At 44.2% G+C, this 17355-nt stretch overlaps 2 protein-coding genes across 2 annotated transcripts in view; one reads left to right on the top strand and one right to left on the bottom strand.

Moving 5' to 3' along the window:
* CMTM8 (CKLF like MARVEL transmembrane domain containing 8) overlaps positions 1 to 17355 on the bottom strand; it is a 94279-nt gene that overhangs the window by 61116 nt on the left and 15808 nt on the right. The gene's annotated exons all lie outside the window — the stretch shown is intronic.
* The window catches only part of LOC146788991 (uncharacterized), a 144483-nt gene continuing 141846 nt past the window's right edge, over positions 14719 to 17355 (top strand). The window contains exon 1 of the mRNA XM_085630579.1: positions 14719 to 14839. Coding sequence (XP_085486705.1) covers positions 14780 to 14839 — 60 coding nt within the window. The 5' untranslated portion in view covers positions 14719 to 14779. The remainder of the gene's footprint in view (positions 14840 to 17355) is intronic.

Genomic DNA, 17355 nt, shown 5'->3' with positions numbered 1-17355 from the left:
CCTGCGAAGAATGGCCTCTAATGGGTGTAAACAATCTAGAGACTTTCAGGTCTGATTGGCTAGACTTTGCAATGCAGAGGATGTTTGGTAATCACAGGTATCAGACATAAGAAAGGTAGGCTAGATCATGCCGAACAGGGAAGCATCCTTAAGGACTCATCTCTGGCTCTAACAATTACTGCCAAAGGATTGTATAAAACTTTCTGTGAATAACCAGGATTTTCATCACTTCAGGCTGGAGTATGAAGCTGGAAGCATCTACCCAGGGATTAAATTATCTTAAGAAATGGAAGCAGTGTGAATTTTAAGGTCAATTTAGTAATAAGATCTCAAACATTTCCTGCAAATGTCTTATGTGATGGAAGATGATGCAGCAGCAGGAAGTGTTTGACTAGTAACTTCACTGAGATGCAAGAGTAGTTCAAACTTATCAAATAAGGATGTGGCCTAATGGCTGGAGCAGTCAACCTCGAAGTTGGGGAACCATGTTCGAGTCTCTGCAGGGACCCTCAACATCCTGTGATTCTGGGCAAATCACGTATCTCCCTGTGCCTAACAAAAATGAATGTGTCTATCTGTAATGCAACTGGTGCTCATGTAAAGCACTCTGATACCTTCGGGTAGAGTTTGCGCTATATAAAACTCCCCCCCCCCCCCCCCCAAAAAACGGATTCACAAGGCAGTATTTTGCATTAGTCTATCTCATTATGGATAAGAGTTAGGACACCTCCTTTTTTAGATGCAGTAGGAACTTAAAGCATCGGGGAACTAACCTTCAGTTAGTTATGAGAACTTCAGCATGACAATTATCTATTAATAATATTCATGAGTCGGCAGATAAATCTGTAGTGAAATAAAAGACACAGAGAACCTCATTATGACCCTTTTCGCTCACATATGGGAATTTGCGCCCAAATTGATATTACAAATAGCGCTGATTTATCACACTGCAAAGCTGTTTTGATAATGCAAATCACACCAGGAAAAGCTGGCATTTTGCATGGGGCAGAGTGTCAGAAAAAAAGCAAAGTGTGAGTAATTTGGGTACACCTAGTCTGATATTTCATTCACTGCTTCATTCCTACCTCCAGAACTAGAAGTTAGCCTGGAATCATGATCTTGGTAAATACTGCACCATGCTGTATTAGTCAGTGCTTAATTTGAGCCAGTGGTTTCCTGTGCTCGGCACCGGCACTGTGCCAATACCGCAGTTATGACAGTCTGCCACATGGTGGAGCTTTTTGTCTAATTTAGAGATTAGCACAGCAACAGTTGTTTAATAATTCAATATGCATTACAAATTACTAATACCTTCCGTCCAAGCCATTCTTATAGCTTCGGAGACCGGGAATAGTCTCAGTAGTCACACTTGCAGGTGAGGAATGGCAGTAGCTGTGTTAGTTCTGTCACTGGCAGCACTATCAGGGGCAATGGGTGGTGCAAGCTGCTCTTGACAAGGGCCCGCCACTTATTTGTTTTACAAATGAAGTACTGGTATCAGTATTACCCCTCAGCTGCATTACCGCACCAAAACCCTGGCACAGTACTATGGGGTCCTTATTTGACCTTGTAGGAGAGGAGAGGTCCATGAAGTTGCTCATGGATACCACTATGAGTGGGCAGGGCTCCTCTAGCTTTGATGGGTGTCGCAGGAGGCATCTCTCTATGGTTGACTTTTATCAGATCCAAGAAGAGCCACCGGTGGCCATAAGATGTGAAGTGTTTCCAAGGGGCATCTTTGTAGTTGGGTTGTAGCCGACAGCAGATCTGCTTCATGGCTTGTCTGGGTGCAGACGAGCACAAGTCGGCTTGCTGTGGAGAAGCCAAGGACTACATAATTACTAAGGGACTTTAAAAAATCAGTTTTCAATAGAAAACTTAAACTTAAACTAGTATGATGCATCACAGGACAAAGTCCTGTTAAAAAATGTCCACGCGAACACGCCGCTTACAAAAAAACTGTGGAGCGTTGGTTCAGCGAGACAGAACGAAAAGGGGAATGGCTAGCAAACATGGTGGTCGGAATATTGAAATCGGCACTTTTATAATATTGCAAGCAGGTCTACAGCTCTCATTTGCAGGACCAAAAATATACATTTGTTATTAAATGAAATGTCTCAATTTCTTGAGTCAATCTATTTACTTTGCCATATTTTCCACATTACCCACAGGCTAAAGTTTAGTACTCCAGTTATAAAATTAAATGAACACAACAAGGAGACTAGCAGGACCACGGGTTCACAACTGATTTGTAACCACACGCATAATATGTGATTGCAACAACATATCTCTAAACTTGGGTGGTACACTATCCACTTTTTGCATATTATACAACATATACCCTGGCACTTCAAACATTAATGCTATTTTAGTGATATATTGTTTAAGCAGATTTACTGGACAAATGTTGTTACTTTTTCACATGTAACACAGATACTAGGAGAAGTCACTCATGTTCAATGATTTAATAAACTCATTGATATCAATTTATCAATTTCAATTTTAGACAACATTTTTAGGTCTCGCCTTGCTATCGCGTAAGCGATCGCAAAGCAAGACTATTGTAAGGGGCTCCCAAAAGTGCTCCGAAAAGCGGATTGCATGGCGAGCACGCGCACAATCACGCGCATCATGCCGCCATGCAATCCGTTTGGCATCGCACTTCAAAGAGTCCGCTCCCCCGCCTGGAATGCGCTCCCCGGCCCCCGCCAAGCGCGCGTGCCACGCTCCGCCGGGCTTGTCCTACTTGGCTGTACACGACTGGAATTCCATGCCCTCTGCTTTCAACCCTGACTCTGACTTTCCGTAAGCATCCCAGAACTTGGCTCTTCTCGCTGCCGGTTTAACGAGGCTCTATGTTGATTTCCTCTTTAGGCTTCCGAGGGCAGAACAACCATGTTGGATAACAATTGAACTAAAAAACATAATTTTGTTCACCATCGCATTCAGTTCAAATACTCCTCATTCCTAGTCGGCTGCTGTTGTTTTCCACTCTCTGCATTCCACCCAAGCGCCATCCTCCTCATCCTGCAGTGATGCCCTCTTTTCCCAATGTTTGTAGAAGAGAGCTCTCTGCAGTGGCCGGGCCTGCACATAGCCCCGTGCACTGACAGGACTGCACGTTAACAGCAGTGTGTGGGGCGAGGCTATTGTAAGGGGCTCCCAAAAGTGCTCCGAAAAGCGGATTGCATGGTGAGCACACGCACAATCACGCGCATCGTGCCGCCATGCAATCCGTTTGGCATCACACTTCAAAGGGTCCGCTCCCCCGCCTGGAATGCGCTCCCCTGCCCCCGCCAAGCGCGCGCGCTCCGCTCCGCCGGGCTTGTCCTACTTTGCTGCACACGACTGGAATTCCCTGCCCTCTGCTTTCAACCCTGTCTCTGACTTTCTGTAAACAGCCCAGAACTTGGCTCTTCTCGCTGCCGGTTTAACGAGGCTCTATGTTGATTTCCTCTTTGGGTTTCCGAGGGCAGAACAACCATGTTGGGTAACAATTGAACTAAAAAAAATAATTTTGTTCACCATCGCATTCAGTTCAAATACTCCTCATTCCTAGTCGGCTGCTGTTGTTTTCCACTCTCTGCGTTCCACCCAAGCGCCATCCTCCTCATCCTGCAGTGACGCCCTCCTTTCCCAATGTTTGTACAAGAGAGCTCTCTGCAGTGGCCGGGCCTGCACATAGCCCCGTGCACTGACAGGACTGCACGTTAACAGCAGTGTGTGTGCGTGCCGTTTTACACACGCACTAAGGAAAGGTTGTCACATTAACAGATGTATGCCCTGCATAAAGAGCTTACGTCCATCCCTGCACACAGGCATCTTCGACACAGGATGCCCTGTGAGTGGGTGCCGTGTGCACTTCAAGCCCTGTGCAATGGCAGCCTTACAAATAAAGATGTCCTCTGAGAACGCTCTGTCGGCAGTCCTACACACAGAGAAAGAACCCTGTGCATCGGCAGCCCTAGGGAGGGCAGCTCTTGCGCAGTCAGCCCTCCTAGTACACGTGCGCTCTGACAGGCACGTGCACAGGTAAACTGGGCACCAACCGCCAAGCTGATTCGCTGCGCATACAGTCCTAGTGAGCAGCCGTGCCTTTTTTTTTTTTAGGCAGATTTATATAGCGCTAACTCGACCCAAAGGTATTGGAGCGCTTTACATGAGCACCGGTTGCGTTACACATTCAGGCACGGGGAGATTAAGTGATTTGCCCAGAATCACAGGATGTGGATGCGACCCCGAGGCTCGAACCCTGGTTTCCAGCATCAAAGTGGGCAATCTAGCCGATGGACCACACCCTCTTCTGTAGCCATGCAGAACTTCATTATGCAGCAGAGAAGCCACATGCTGTCCACCAAGGCCTGAATCCGCTCTGTTCTGTAGGTGTGAACACTGCCAGTTCGGTCTACTGCCAACCCTGAACACTGGCAACCACAAAGTAGCCCATTTCTCAGCCCGGTATGCAGTGCTCTGCCGCCTACCTGACACTCCTCACTTTTGCATACTACCAGGCTTTTTTTTGCATATTTATTTAGCACAAACTCGACTCGAAGGTATTGGAGCGCTTTACATGAGCACCGTATTTACATTACACATTCAGGCACGGGGAGATTAAGTGATTTGCCCAGAATCACAGGATATGGACGCGACCTCGAGACTCGAATCCTGGTTTCCTGCACCAGAGGCGGCCAGCCCTGTGCTCTGCATGTTATCTATATATGGTACCAGTCCCACAGAGTGTCAGACCAGAATTCAGCCCAGTGCCTGCTTCCGATGTGCACTGCCAGCCCTGTGTTTCCCCTCACCATGCACTGCCACCTTGCCCTCTGCCAGCTCAACGTCTAGACTCTAGAGTGGCTGTATCAGGCACACGCAGAACTGCACTAAACATGATATTGTCAAAGTGAATAGTATAGAAGTGTCAAGAGAAACGACACATCGGGTGCTGCAGCACAATGACGGGCTACGCGATTCAAACAACTATGGTCATGCAAATAAGGCATTTATGCACTGTCTGTGTGCTTGTAAAAAGAGGCAGCTCCAAAGGTAATCTGTGGAAGTCTTTAATGAGCATCAAAGAGCGGCCAGTAGCCCTGGCAGGGATCAGCAACTGCCACCGTTCCAAAGGAAACATTCGAATACCACTTTTCTAATTCATAAACGTTCTAACATTCTATTCCTCTGGCATTAAGAACCCAGCACCATGGATGGGAGGGCACGAGAAGCGGCAGCCGGAAGGTGTTGGAGCAGCTGGCAGATCAGTGAATGGTCTGATCAGAGGAGTGGCTTCCCTCCCCTGCCCTGGACCCGGGCTGCCGATCCTTTCCTTGCCTCTCAGGAGTCAGGCAGGGTCAGATTGGGATCACAATTTGGCCCGGGCACTGTCAAAACAAGCATTTCCAATGCAATAGGTCTCACATTTACGCAGGTTCAAGCTATTGGCATTGTAAATGACAATGCCTTTTATTTATGTTTTGAAAACCAAAACATAAATAAAGGGCATTCTCATTTACAATGCCAATAGCTCAAACTGCATAAATGCGAGACCTATTGCATTGCAAATGCTTGTTTATACAAGGACTGAACACTTTAAATGGTGGTGTTTCCAAGTCCAGAGCAGTACATTCATTTTCAGTGAAAAAACAACAGCCAATTTTCGGTGAAAAAACAACAGCCGACACGTGTTTCGTCACTAAGGTGACTTTTTCAAGGCCTTATCACATGGATAGAGTTGAGTCAGGTAATGCATGAAGTGTGGAACGCAATGCTGGAAAGGCCGTCTGGGAGCCTCTCTATGTCAGATCTTGCCGATTTATCAAACGGCAAGAAATAATATGTATTTGATTTCGAGTAGTGTTAAAGATATCAGTCGGAAATGGAAAATTATTCGACAATTGCTATGGCTTGCTTGTTGCGGTCATTATTTCTCAAGAGAAGTTGTGTTGCCAAAAATAGTTGCCTCAATGGAAAGTAATCTGTCAAATTCGGACCATGGTAAGTCCCTGTAACTATGGTGACAACAAGCTTCCACAGTCTCCGCCTCGTATTTTCCAGCCCCTGTTTGCCCCTGGTGCTTTATCCTGACCAACTGGTGAGTTTTTTTGCTAATCTTCCATCACGGCGCAGTATTTTTGCAATAGAGGTATCAGCAGGATATTTGAAAATGTATTTAATGCTAATAAAATGATTTGTATAGTCATTAGAGCCCAATTTTTCCAAACAGGTACTTCCCTATGACCGACCTCTGGCAATTTTTCACATACAAAATGTGCCCAGTTTTATTTATTTAGTTCTATTGTAGTGCCTCTCATACTTACTGTGTTCTACTTTTGACAGTAGTCGTTTATGGATTTCCATTAGGTTATCCTTACCGGGTTAAGACAGTTGTCTTCCTGTCCTTCAGCAAACTACCAAAATTGGATCCATTCCACACCCAACCACATTTTCATCACCCGGTTTACCAGGGTTGGTACGTGTGTTTATTCTGATTGTGCCTTAATGAGATTGGGTCAGTACACATGTACGTTCCTTTAAATTGAGAGAAAAAAAACTTGACACCCTCTATGTGAATTGCAATATTTTCTCAGCGGTATAAAGACAACATGATAATAGCTTTGCCACCCATCAGCCGCCCTGCCCAAGCTTGAAGAGGTGAAGTTAAAACTGAGTCTATCCTTCGCCTATTTAAACCTCATGTAATCGGGAAGCAAGAAATGAACAAGCATTGGCATAGCCAATAGGTCTCGCTTTTGGGACCTTATAAGTATTTAGTTATGCAGCACAATATCCTTAGTGCAACAACACCAACTGTTGCATGGCTAAACACTTATACGGTCCCAAAGGCGAGACCTATTGGCTATGACAATGCTTGGTTTCGAAGCTAACAATCCCAAACACCCATGTCTGAAATTTGATTCAGGGCCAGGCACCATTTGTGAAGTGGTCTGTGAACAAGACACTCACACACACACCCCTAAAACGCGTCAATAGGAAGACAAGGTTCTAGCCAACTAGTGTTTTTTTAACAAACGTGATACATTTTGAAGGTTAAAGTGTGATCTTTAGGTCACCAGTCCCAAGCTACCCTTTCATCCTTCTAAGGTTGATAAATTGAGAACCATACCATTAATTTGAGTAGTTGTAACACATGATATTTACACTAATTAAAATGGCAAAAACGTTGGTGTATTATATAATAATATTACATATATACATGATATCTTTATTATTAAATTTAAAATTGAAATACTTCACCTTTTTATATGGTTGATTTTTAGGCTATGGGCCTAGAAATGCTGATTTTAAACATTGAAGGTAGAAAATAGTTTCCAGGCAGAAAAAGCAGCGGTGTAACAATTCCTTCAAAAGTAAAGCACAGCCACTCTCTGAGAACCTGGCACTGAGACTGAGCTGAGCCTGGTGGGCCCACCTGGGGCCTGCTGCATGAAAGGTTTTACCCATGTGTGTCTAAGGGGCTTGTATTACGACATCAGGGCCCTGGCCCTGTGACTTACTACAGCTCTCACTTATACACAAGTTCCAGACAGAGCAGCGTTTGAATTTTGAAAGATATCGACACTCCCAAGCGACGAGACTTTGGAAATGACTTGCTCTGTATTTCCAAAACAAAACATTTGCACGCTCATCTATTCGTTCAATTACGGTTAACTATTTTAGGCGCTATCAACAAGCGCTAGCTACTGGTATAAACTGCAGATCATCGAGATATATATGTACACGTCTAGTTTCTGCTTCATAACTCTATATAAATTATAAAATGATGTAAATATTAAGAGCACTGCTACAGAATCTTAAAACTGATTTTCTACATTTTTGGATGCCCATATATGAGTTCTGGTCAGTTTATATTGCCAAGATGTGGCAGAATTATTTTTCCAGTCCTGTGCTTCCCCAATGATTCTTTTCTCTGCTTCCCCAATGATTATTTACTTGAGTCTGCACTGTTTTGATTTGAAGGTTCTCTTGAGATCTAGCTTACGTTAAAAGTGATCAAGTCTAGTGTAAATCTTAATTTTAACTCCCCTGGCTTCATATCACCAATGCGTGCGCATTCATGGTCCCTGGCTCTGGGCAGCAGCCTTCACTGTCTTCAATATGTCCACTCCTTGATCTTGATGGCGGATGTTCCCATGCAAATGTGAACCAAGTGCCTGGTCTCATAAAAAACGCTTTGATTCTGTTATCAAACCAACCAAGCTGCGGTCAGAACACGTAAATTGCATCACTGACGCGCAGTTTGAGGACTCTTGGCATGCTGTTGTAAAATATAACCAGGGCTACTGGAATTATGCGGCAGGGGAGGACCAAATTATGCACCGGGATTTAGTAAATTATGCGGTAAGAAAAGCCAAATTATGCGGCATAATGCAAGCACATTTTGTGATAGTATTGCTTCATTATTTTGTCACTTTTACACAGATTAACACTATCTGGACAAAAGATTCACCTCCTAAGTACCCGTCTGACACCCAAAAACAGTAAAAAGTAACAGAAAGATGACCAATCAACCTCTATGAAGTGTCTTCCACTGCGCGCCAGCATGTGGCTCCCAATTATAACGGCTGATGTCGACTAACTGACATTTATCAGGATATATTGGAACACTTTCTGTTCTCTGAAGTTATTTTAGCCTCGTAAAAATATTTGAGGCCAACATTCTGGAGGCCAGATGTAGGTGCAGTTAGTAGAGTTACTCTAACTTGAGGGGAAATGATTACATTTATGAGTGTTCATCCATCACTGAGGATGGAAAAGACTAGATTGTGCAAGTTTTCACAACTGTTTTGTTGAATAAACCCATTAGTAACTCAATTGTCCTTGCCATGATAAATGGATATTTTACATTCAGTAACAGGAGGCCCGGTATGATGGGAGATTCTTTGAAGCAATTTTCTATTTTTATTCATCTTTCCAAACTTCCAACAGATTTGTAATGTGCAATGTCAAGAAGTTTAATACCTTTTACAATGAACTGCTTTCCCACTACCCATTATATGTGCAGTTCTCTTCCTACAACACGCCCTGGAAAGCTCTGCTCAGAAAGGCCGCTTTCCTGTCCTGTGTGTTTAGAGGGAGCCCTCAACGCTTCAGTGACTGGAGGTATCCAGCCAGGATTGCAGTCTCGCTATTGCTCTTGGCTCCACGTATTAGTTCCCAAAGTTCAAAGACTTTTTAATAAGATGCTCAGTAACTCGTCCGAACAAAAGGGCTTTCATTCCCTACTTCCTTGAGACAGGAATGGCCCACTGACGTCACCCACTGCGGCTTTCTGTGAATTCTGTTTTTCCTGCACATCGAAACCCGCAGGGCTTGCAGGAACTGCCCTACAGATGGGCGGGGCAGGTGCCCAATGAACCTGCCCAGATCTCCCCTTTTCGCCTAGAATGGTTAAGATTCTCTCAGCTCCTAATATAGGTTCCACATCACTATATCTACCTGGTGTCTGCGTAGCGCCTTAAAATCATAGACTCTCATCTTTCCTATTAGGGAAAATCCCTAAAACCAAGAATCCCAATTCTCTTAGTCTAGAACAAGCAGTAATGTCATATGGGGCCGCAATCTGGTGCATGTTCAAAACAAAAAAATGCTCTGGGCCAATCCCTGTTATAAGGGGGATCATTGTATCTCTCTGTATCTGCCCCTCCAACATCTGACCCTCTTCTGCTTCCATGATAACTTCTTATTGAAAGATCTCCAGATTCTGTATTTTGGAAAGATTGCTGCACACTAATTAAACTCTCCGTGCTGCTCATTTTGAACTGGGGCTTGCTGGGACTCGACCATCCCGATCCCCATGCCCCCCGGCTCTGATTGCTACATACTCTATTCCAGTGGATGATGCAATAAACATTTATCTTTTGTAATATTTATGGCATTTGTAGAGCGCACTGTGACCAGACTGGTATCCTGGCGCTAAGAGCTTTAATTGTTTAGTGGAAGGTAATGGCAGAGAGTAACACACCAGTACAAGCATCTATTATTCAGAGATCAAGCATGTCTTCAAAGCTTTCCTAAATTTCAACAGGTCTGTATGTGCTCTCAGAGTAGGCGGAAGCCTGTTCCATAACTGAGCAGCTTCGACTGAAAAGGCTCGGCCACCTTGTCGGACCTTTCGGAACCCGTGTTCCTGAATGAGATTGGCAGTAGCAGAACGTAAAGACCTCCTCTGGCATATCTTTTCAATTTACATCGCAGCAATAGAGGGACCTTATTCTGAAGGGCCTTGAACACAATGCACGTAGACTTGAAAAGGATCCTCTGCTCCACGGGAAGCCAACGGACTTCCATAAGGGCATAAGATGCAGAGAATCTACGAGATCTGTTTACATCCAATTTAGCTGCATCATCCTGGACTCTTTGCAGTCTCCTAACCAGGTAGTCAGGGGCTGCAAGGAGGAGAGCATTACAATAATCAAGTCTACTGAGTATAACACTCCGTGCAATTAAGGACTTAGCATGGACAGATAGTACCGGGAACAGCTTTCTAAGGCCACAAAGCAACGCAAAGCTAACACCGGTCAGTTTATTAACATGCTTCTCTAGGGAAAGATGTTCATCAAAGGTGACTCCAAGATTGCGTGCAGCCTCCGATGGACGCAGTTCAGTCTCTCTAGGTACTGGCCAAAAATGTGGGGGTAATTGCATCGGAATCTTGTTCGCCGAGCAGCAGAGGAATTCTGTTTTATCCCTATTTAGTTTGAGGGAGTTTGCATTCATCCATTTTACGATATCTCCTAAACAGGTCTGAAAGGTTTTTGCGGCATTCTGCTGACTATTGTTAAGTAACAGGATCAGCTGTGTGTCATCTGCATAATTAATTAAAGTGAAATTGTGGGTTTTATCAGAGAGATTAGTGGCTTCATATAGATGTTACACAACACAGGACTAAGTGCCGAGCTTTGTGGCACTCCAAGTTGGATGCATTTAAAGTCAGAGCAGAAAGGAGGTAAAGCCACCGCCGGGCAGTGATCCTGCAGCTAGGATTCCATCCACTTCAAAACGGTACCACCAACACCCAAGAATGCTAGTCTTGTTAGCTGGGTGTCGTGGTTGGCTGTATCAAAGGCAGCTGACAAATCAAGCAAAATTAACACTGTGGACTGGGCGCTATCTACCCTCATACGAATCTCGTCAACAACAATCAATAGAGCTATCGCCAGGGGTGTAACAAGGGCCCCGGCAGCATCCGAGGCTTACCCATACTGAAGGGAGGCTCCTCAGCCCCTAGTGATGCAAGTGTGAGGGGCCCTTTCAGCATACCTTGCAGGGGGGGGCTACCCTCACATTTTGTTACAGCACTGGCCGTCTCTGTGCCATGGCCAGGTCTAAAGCCAAATTGTTCTTCCTCGAGCAGAGAATGAGACTCCAAATATTGAGATAAAATTCTGCTGACATGGCGTGCCAGTATTTTCACCCAGAATGGGAGGAGACAAATTGGCCTATAGTTACCCAGAACTGCCGGATCTGCTGACGGCTTTTTCAACAAAGGCGCAACTAGCCTTTTTCCAACTTCGTGGTACCAAACCAGAGTTCAAGGATTGGGTACAGAGTTGCGGCATTGGCGGCATTACCTCATCTGCACTTTTTCCACTGTCTGGGAGGGAGAGGGTCTAGTGGAGACCCAGATATGGTGGACATAGCAATAGGGTGGACGCTTTCTCACAATAAGAGTGTTGTCTGTACCTCTAAATGTACGTGTGACCTGTAATGTAGCTATGACTGGATCTGTGTCAGTCAAGCGACAGACGTATGTGCCTTTGAGTGGCAAACCTTTGGTACACACGTTTCGAAGCGGCCACTGCCATGAGTGGCTACTCGGTTTATTCTGGATGCACACCAACCAAGAATTTCTCATGAATGCACGTGGAAACAAACGTATCTTTTGCTCTAAAGCCTTTACAAATATTTGATCCACATATCCCCTACCTGCAAATATTTACTCAAAGGCAGCAGTGTACACTGTGTCTGCTGAAACGGCAGGTTGCAACAACAACTTGAGTTCCTTCTTTTTGCTGCAGAAATAGACATATGTCTCTGTTTTTTGCTTTTGCTGACTGTTCATAACAAACACAGGGTTCTAATATAACTAGCATTAGCATGGCCAAGAGCTGTGGCTTTGATGTGATAATGCAGGTATCGCGGATTCACAAATGCTATTTGCATGAATTTCATGTAATTTGCCTATGCTGCGGAAAAAAAGTAATAACAAGGCCGGGGCGTAACGCAGGAACCTGCAGCTCTGCAGAGCAGCGCAGCCCTCAACCCTTTAGGGGAGACTCAACCATCAGAAGGCCTCCATTCAGCTCTAGGCTAATGATTATCTGTGATGTATGGGAGATTCAGGGGCCCCTCATTACATTCTGCAAGCGGGCCCCATCAATTTGCGTTCCGCCACTGTAACAAGGATTCCACTCTGGATAGGTTTGCACGCTGATAAAATGCATAAAGAAGATAAAAAATTAGATGTGCTAAAAAGTGTGCGATGAGTGTGTGTATTTTTCAGATGTAAAATAGTCCCTCATGCCTTCCAACAGGAGCACTTCTTAGAGGCGGATTGATACACCAAACATTCAACAGCATGAGGTGAGTGGGTTATACCCTTCCTGGCGGAGCAGAAGCCCGCTCTGAATATTTTAAGGAATTGATAACAATAGGTGGCAGATAACTGTTCTGTCAAGCCAGACCTTAAAATGGGGTATGCCTGCCAACAACAAAAGAATCAAGGCAACGAATAGATCAGACAGATGGAAGTATTTTAAAAATTAAAATCCAGGGCACCAAGAGAGTTCCTTGACGGAGGTAATTTTTCATCAAAAGGCAACTGGGATTAGAGGATGTAGCAGGGCTTTGAGGTGCACAGGAGCTGTGCTTCCTTTCCAGTTTGACATATTGTTGTACAGTAGCCATGCATTTGTTTTGGTCTGGCTAAAGAGAGCTTTAATTTACAGTCACAGACTTCACAAAATGTGAGCATGGTCAGGGATATGATTCAATAAGTACTTTCACGACCAGTTTTATACAACAATGTGACAATCAAGAGGTTGCTTATGACAATATTGCTAGCAAATATATTATCCGGCAGAAGTATTGCATCCTAAATATAATTTACAAACATATTGGTAAATTGGGTGTATATTTTCTTTTATTAACTTCAATGGGGAAATAGTCTTGTAAACTATATTTAGGGGTCCATATTTCTTTCAGGTGATATTATGGCTATAAGATTCTGGTACTATGGAAATTAAGAAATAATCAATATGTTAATAATGGCTGCACTTCAGTAACAGATACTGGCCCAGCTGTCTGATATAGATAGTGTGGGTGGCTGGTTACTGTGCACACCTGTGCCTGTGATATTCGTTGCCTCTCTAGAACATTTGTGTTTTTCCTCGTTTGAGTGTGGATTCCATATTTTATCTTTGTAAACAGCACCCTGGGGTGGTGGGATTCTCTTTCAAGTGACGCTCTGAGGCTACACTGGAGATACAGCCTTTGTCATGGACGTCAATTCAACAAAATGCCTGGGTTAGCGGAAGTGACATCACATGCCCTTTGACCTCCACTTTCACTCACACACACATACTTACACATACACATAAATTCACACATATACACTCTCTCACACATAAACACACTCTCACCCGCAAGCACACACGCAACATAAAATTAAAAGCATTTTTTACTTACCTCGGCTGCCATGGAAGGGCTTATTCCAGCTTATTGTACTCTATTTTTATTACACTGTCAGTGAATAATATATTTTATTTATTCACTATTAGTGTCATAAAAATTGACAGAAAATAAAGAGAGTGGATCCCCAGCTGACCCTGTGTTCCTGGCATTGAATTTGCCACTCTGAGGCCAGGGGTCGCAAAGGCAGTGGCAGGGGTTACAAGGGCTAAGCCAGGGTCGCAGCTGTGTCCCCTGGTGACCCCTAAATAACCTGTGTAAAGCTATGTTTCACTGTAGCAAATAATGGCGTTGGCTCCAAACTGGAGCACCAACAACATGGGCACATTGAAGTATGAACATTTCTAAAGCTAGCCCTGTCCCTCCCTCCTCCTGCCAGCGTCTGGGTCTCCTCCCTACAGCTACAGGAATGATTATAATACACTTCCACTGAGTGGAAAGCTGTTCTCACTGCCATGATGCCATCCTGTGCCATGCTAAACAAAAGGGAACCCCAACGCATCTCACTTGTGAGACAAACTTTAAGCATTAGAAGACATTCACTCCAGCATAATTAAATCACAGACCTCATATAGGGATCGCCTGGAGCCGCAGCTGCGACCCCTGGCTTGCTCCTTGTGACTTAAAGAACTGACTTAGCGACCCCTGCTGGCCTCAGAGGTAGCGAAATCAGTGCCAAGAACAAAAATTTCTGCCCGTCTTTTAGCCCACTAATACTAAGGTACAGTAAAAAACACATGAAGCTCACACCTGAAAAGGGAACTTTGTGTCTCTATGTAAGTGAGAGTCAGGGACAGGTAGTGAGTGAGATTGTGTGCCAACTGCCATCTTACTATTTTTTGACGAAGGGCAACGCTGCACCTAAGATATTTTTCCCCAGGATTTAGTTAAGGATCATTTCCTGGCTAGATTCAAATCTCCCGGCCTTCAGAAGAGCAGAGAGGGTAGAACCAACGGATGAGAGAAAGAGAGGACGGACAGCCGGAACGCGGAAGAAAGACTCTGAGGAGAAAGGGCATCTTACGAAAGGAGGAAGAGACGCTCCGATGTCATTCTTTTGTTTACAGAGATGTGTGTTCTGTTGTTTACAGAATACTTCTGGGTGCGCCCACGTGTGTCACTAGGAAAGGTAAGAAGGGTGAAGGAGGCAAAAAACACACTGTGTCGTTTGTGCTGCTCACCGACGCAACTGACGTGAGGGGTGTTTTATTCCATCGGAAGCGTTGCGACATGAATATATTATGAACTGAATCAATGGGACGAATACCAAAGTTGTATGTACTAAAAAAAAAAGTTACCGCAAAATATGAGAAAGACGGAAAATTCGCAGGTTAAACCTGTGACGTTCATGAAACGCCAACCTGAAAATAACATAAATGTACACAGTGAAAAGGCATTTTTGCACAGACGCATAGGCATAACATTTATAAGCACAGAGCGCTAACGCAAAAACATATTTTTTCACTGGACAGTTGGTGAAAATTTAATTTTTTACACTGCCCTTCATAGGGGCAAATTTGTGTTATCTGGTCCCGTGGCTTTAGTAATAGTGCCAGGGGCTATAAAGGCAGTCATATGGATTACACGTGACTACAGACACGTCGTCCCCAACCTCCCTTACCCCCCCCCCATGTTTCCAACATTTACATACAGCCTTTTAAACTCCTGCCTGGCCTTCTGCTAAATTATACATGCATGCTGTGAAATCGGAGAACTTATATAGGCTTACCTCTTGGAAATATGATTTTCTTTCCTACAGATGAAATACCATATTTAATCACGTCTGACCTCAGTTTGTAAGCAGCCCAGCACAGTGTCTCTTCTAAACATGCATTTTATTTTGGTGTAAACATGGCCCTTGTTTCTTCTTATGCGCGCCATGTCATGAAGGTGAGGCCTAGGACATAGCTCCTCACTAAAACTATATACGTCTCAGCTGCGTACAGTAAATATATCTTCAGAAATGTGACTCCGCGACGGTAATCCCAGGAGAGAAGACCTGAGCTCTTCACCTAAACAAAGAGAGCTGAGGCGCGAGTGTCAGCCATTGTTACCTGAGGTGACGCTACGCCTGATCTGTGGCGCGCAGCGTACCTGTGCGTGGCTACAGGTGTGTCTGGCTCACGCAGAGGCTGGCTGGGAGTAGCCAAGAGGACTTCTCCAATCAATCTTTTCTGACTCCAGTGGAAGTTCCAGTTGACCAATTAGAAATGGTTTCTACTGAACCCACTTTAGGGGCTAGCATGATCCTATCGATGAAAATCTCTATCACCAGCTACTCGGACACCATTATTTTATTAAGAGTATTATTTATGAAACATATTATCTCAAAATATATTTTAGAGCCTGGAAAGAACACATCTTCTCTGAAACTCTGTTAGAAGTTGCTTCCTCTTATGTAGAGTAGCGAATAATCCATACTAGCCCCATCTTGAATGTGGAGGGTTTTCCAAAAACATTTATCAAAGCATGGGTCCCTGCAGTGCATCTCGAATTATATTTTTCTGAAAGATTTGGGTAAAACAGCCCACTGTCCTATTTACATGATCTCATGTTTGGGGCCCCCTTGCTGCGACAACATGTTCACTATAAAATGCTCTACTCTCCTTGGATGTTGGTGTGTGTGTTATCAAATGCCTAAAATTAATAAATAAAGCAAGAAAGAATATGTAATGAAAATAATGAGGACATCTCAGGATGAAATTGCTGACCATAATTACATGTCTGCGTAAAGATAACATAAAATCTGTCAGTCATGCCCATTATGTCACACAAAGCATTACATTTTGGATCTGCAGTTGAATCAATTGTATCTCAAATAGGAGACATTTGAGAAAGAAAAAGAATACATTGCTGTAGAGTTAGCTTTTATTTAATGTGTCTTGGGTTGTTTTTGACAGTGCTTAGTATGTGAGCTCCGGTCTCACTGGAGCATTCAGCGGTTCTGTCTCACCTGATCTGCTAGTGGTAATATATTAAGGGGCTTATTTACAAGCCCCTTGTGCCGCCTGTTCGTCACTTTTTATGATACTCCGACGGCACACAGTTCAGACCCATATCTCCGAGGCCACGCAAAGCCACTTTGCATGGCTTTTCATGGTCTCATAGATGTGGTGCAAGTCAAAGCAGCGCAAATCACTGGGTTGCCTTACGCTGCATCAGGGATGCGTTCCATGGGTGTTACGGTGGGTATTCACACGCAACACTCCTGGGTTTTGACGCATTCCCAGAATAACAAGGATCTGTAAACCTGGGAATGTGTCAAAACTGTACGCCTCCCCAGGACAGGTGCAATGATAAAAAATATCTTTATTTCTCCATGTTTTCCTCTTTTTTTATGTGTGCTTCATTCTGCAGCACACATAGAATGAGGAAAACACCTTCATGGATTGTTTTTGTGCAGGAAGGTGTCCCTTCCTGCACAAAAACAATCCTGCCAACAATGCAGACACCTTTGCACCATGTTGCAAGGGCGTCCATGTTGTCGCTAGGCACCAAATTGTGCACCGGCTGAAAGGACAGGAATGCACTCTATCTCGTAATTACGGTGCATTCGTACCCTCTCAATTTTGCATCGGGGCAGCGCAGCAAAAAGACTTGCGGCGCTGCCCATTGCCAAATCATTTTCAACGAGGACCGAGTTTT

This window comes from Triturus cristatus, chromosome 10, assembly GCF_964204655.1.
Source record: "Triturus cristatus chromosome 10, aTriCri1.1, whole genome shotgun sequence".
Lineage (NCBI taxonomy): Eukaryota > Metazoa > Chordata > Amphibia > Caudata > Salamandridae > Triturus > Triturus cristatus.
This window is presented reverse-complemented; position numbering and strand designations above follow the sequence as displayed.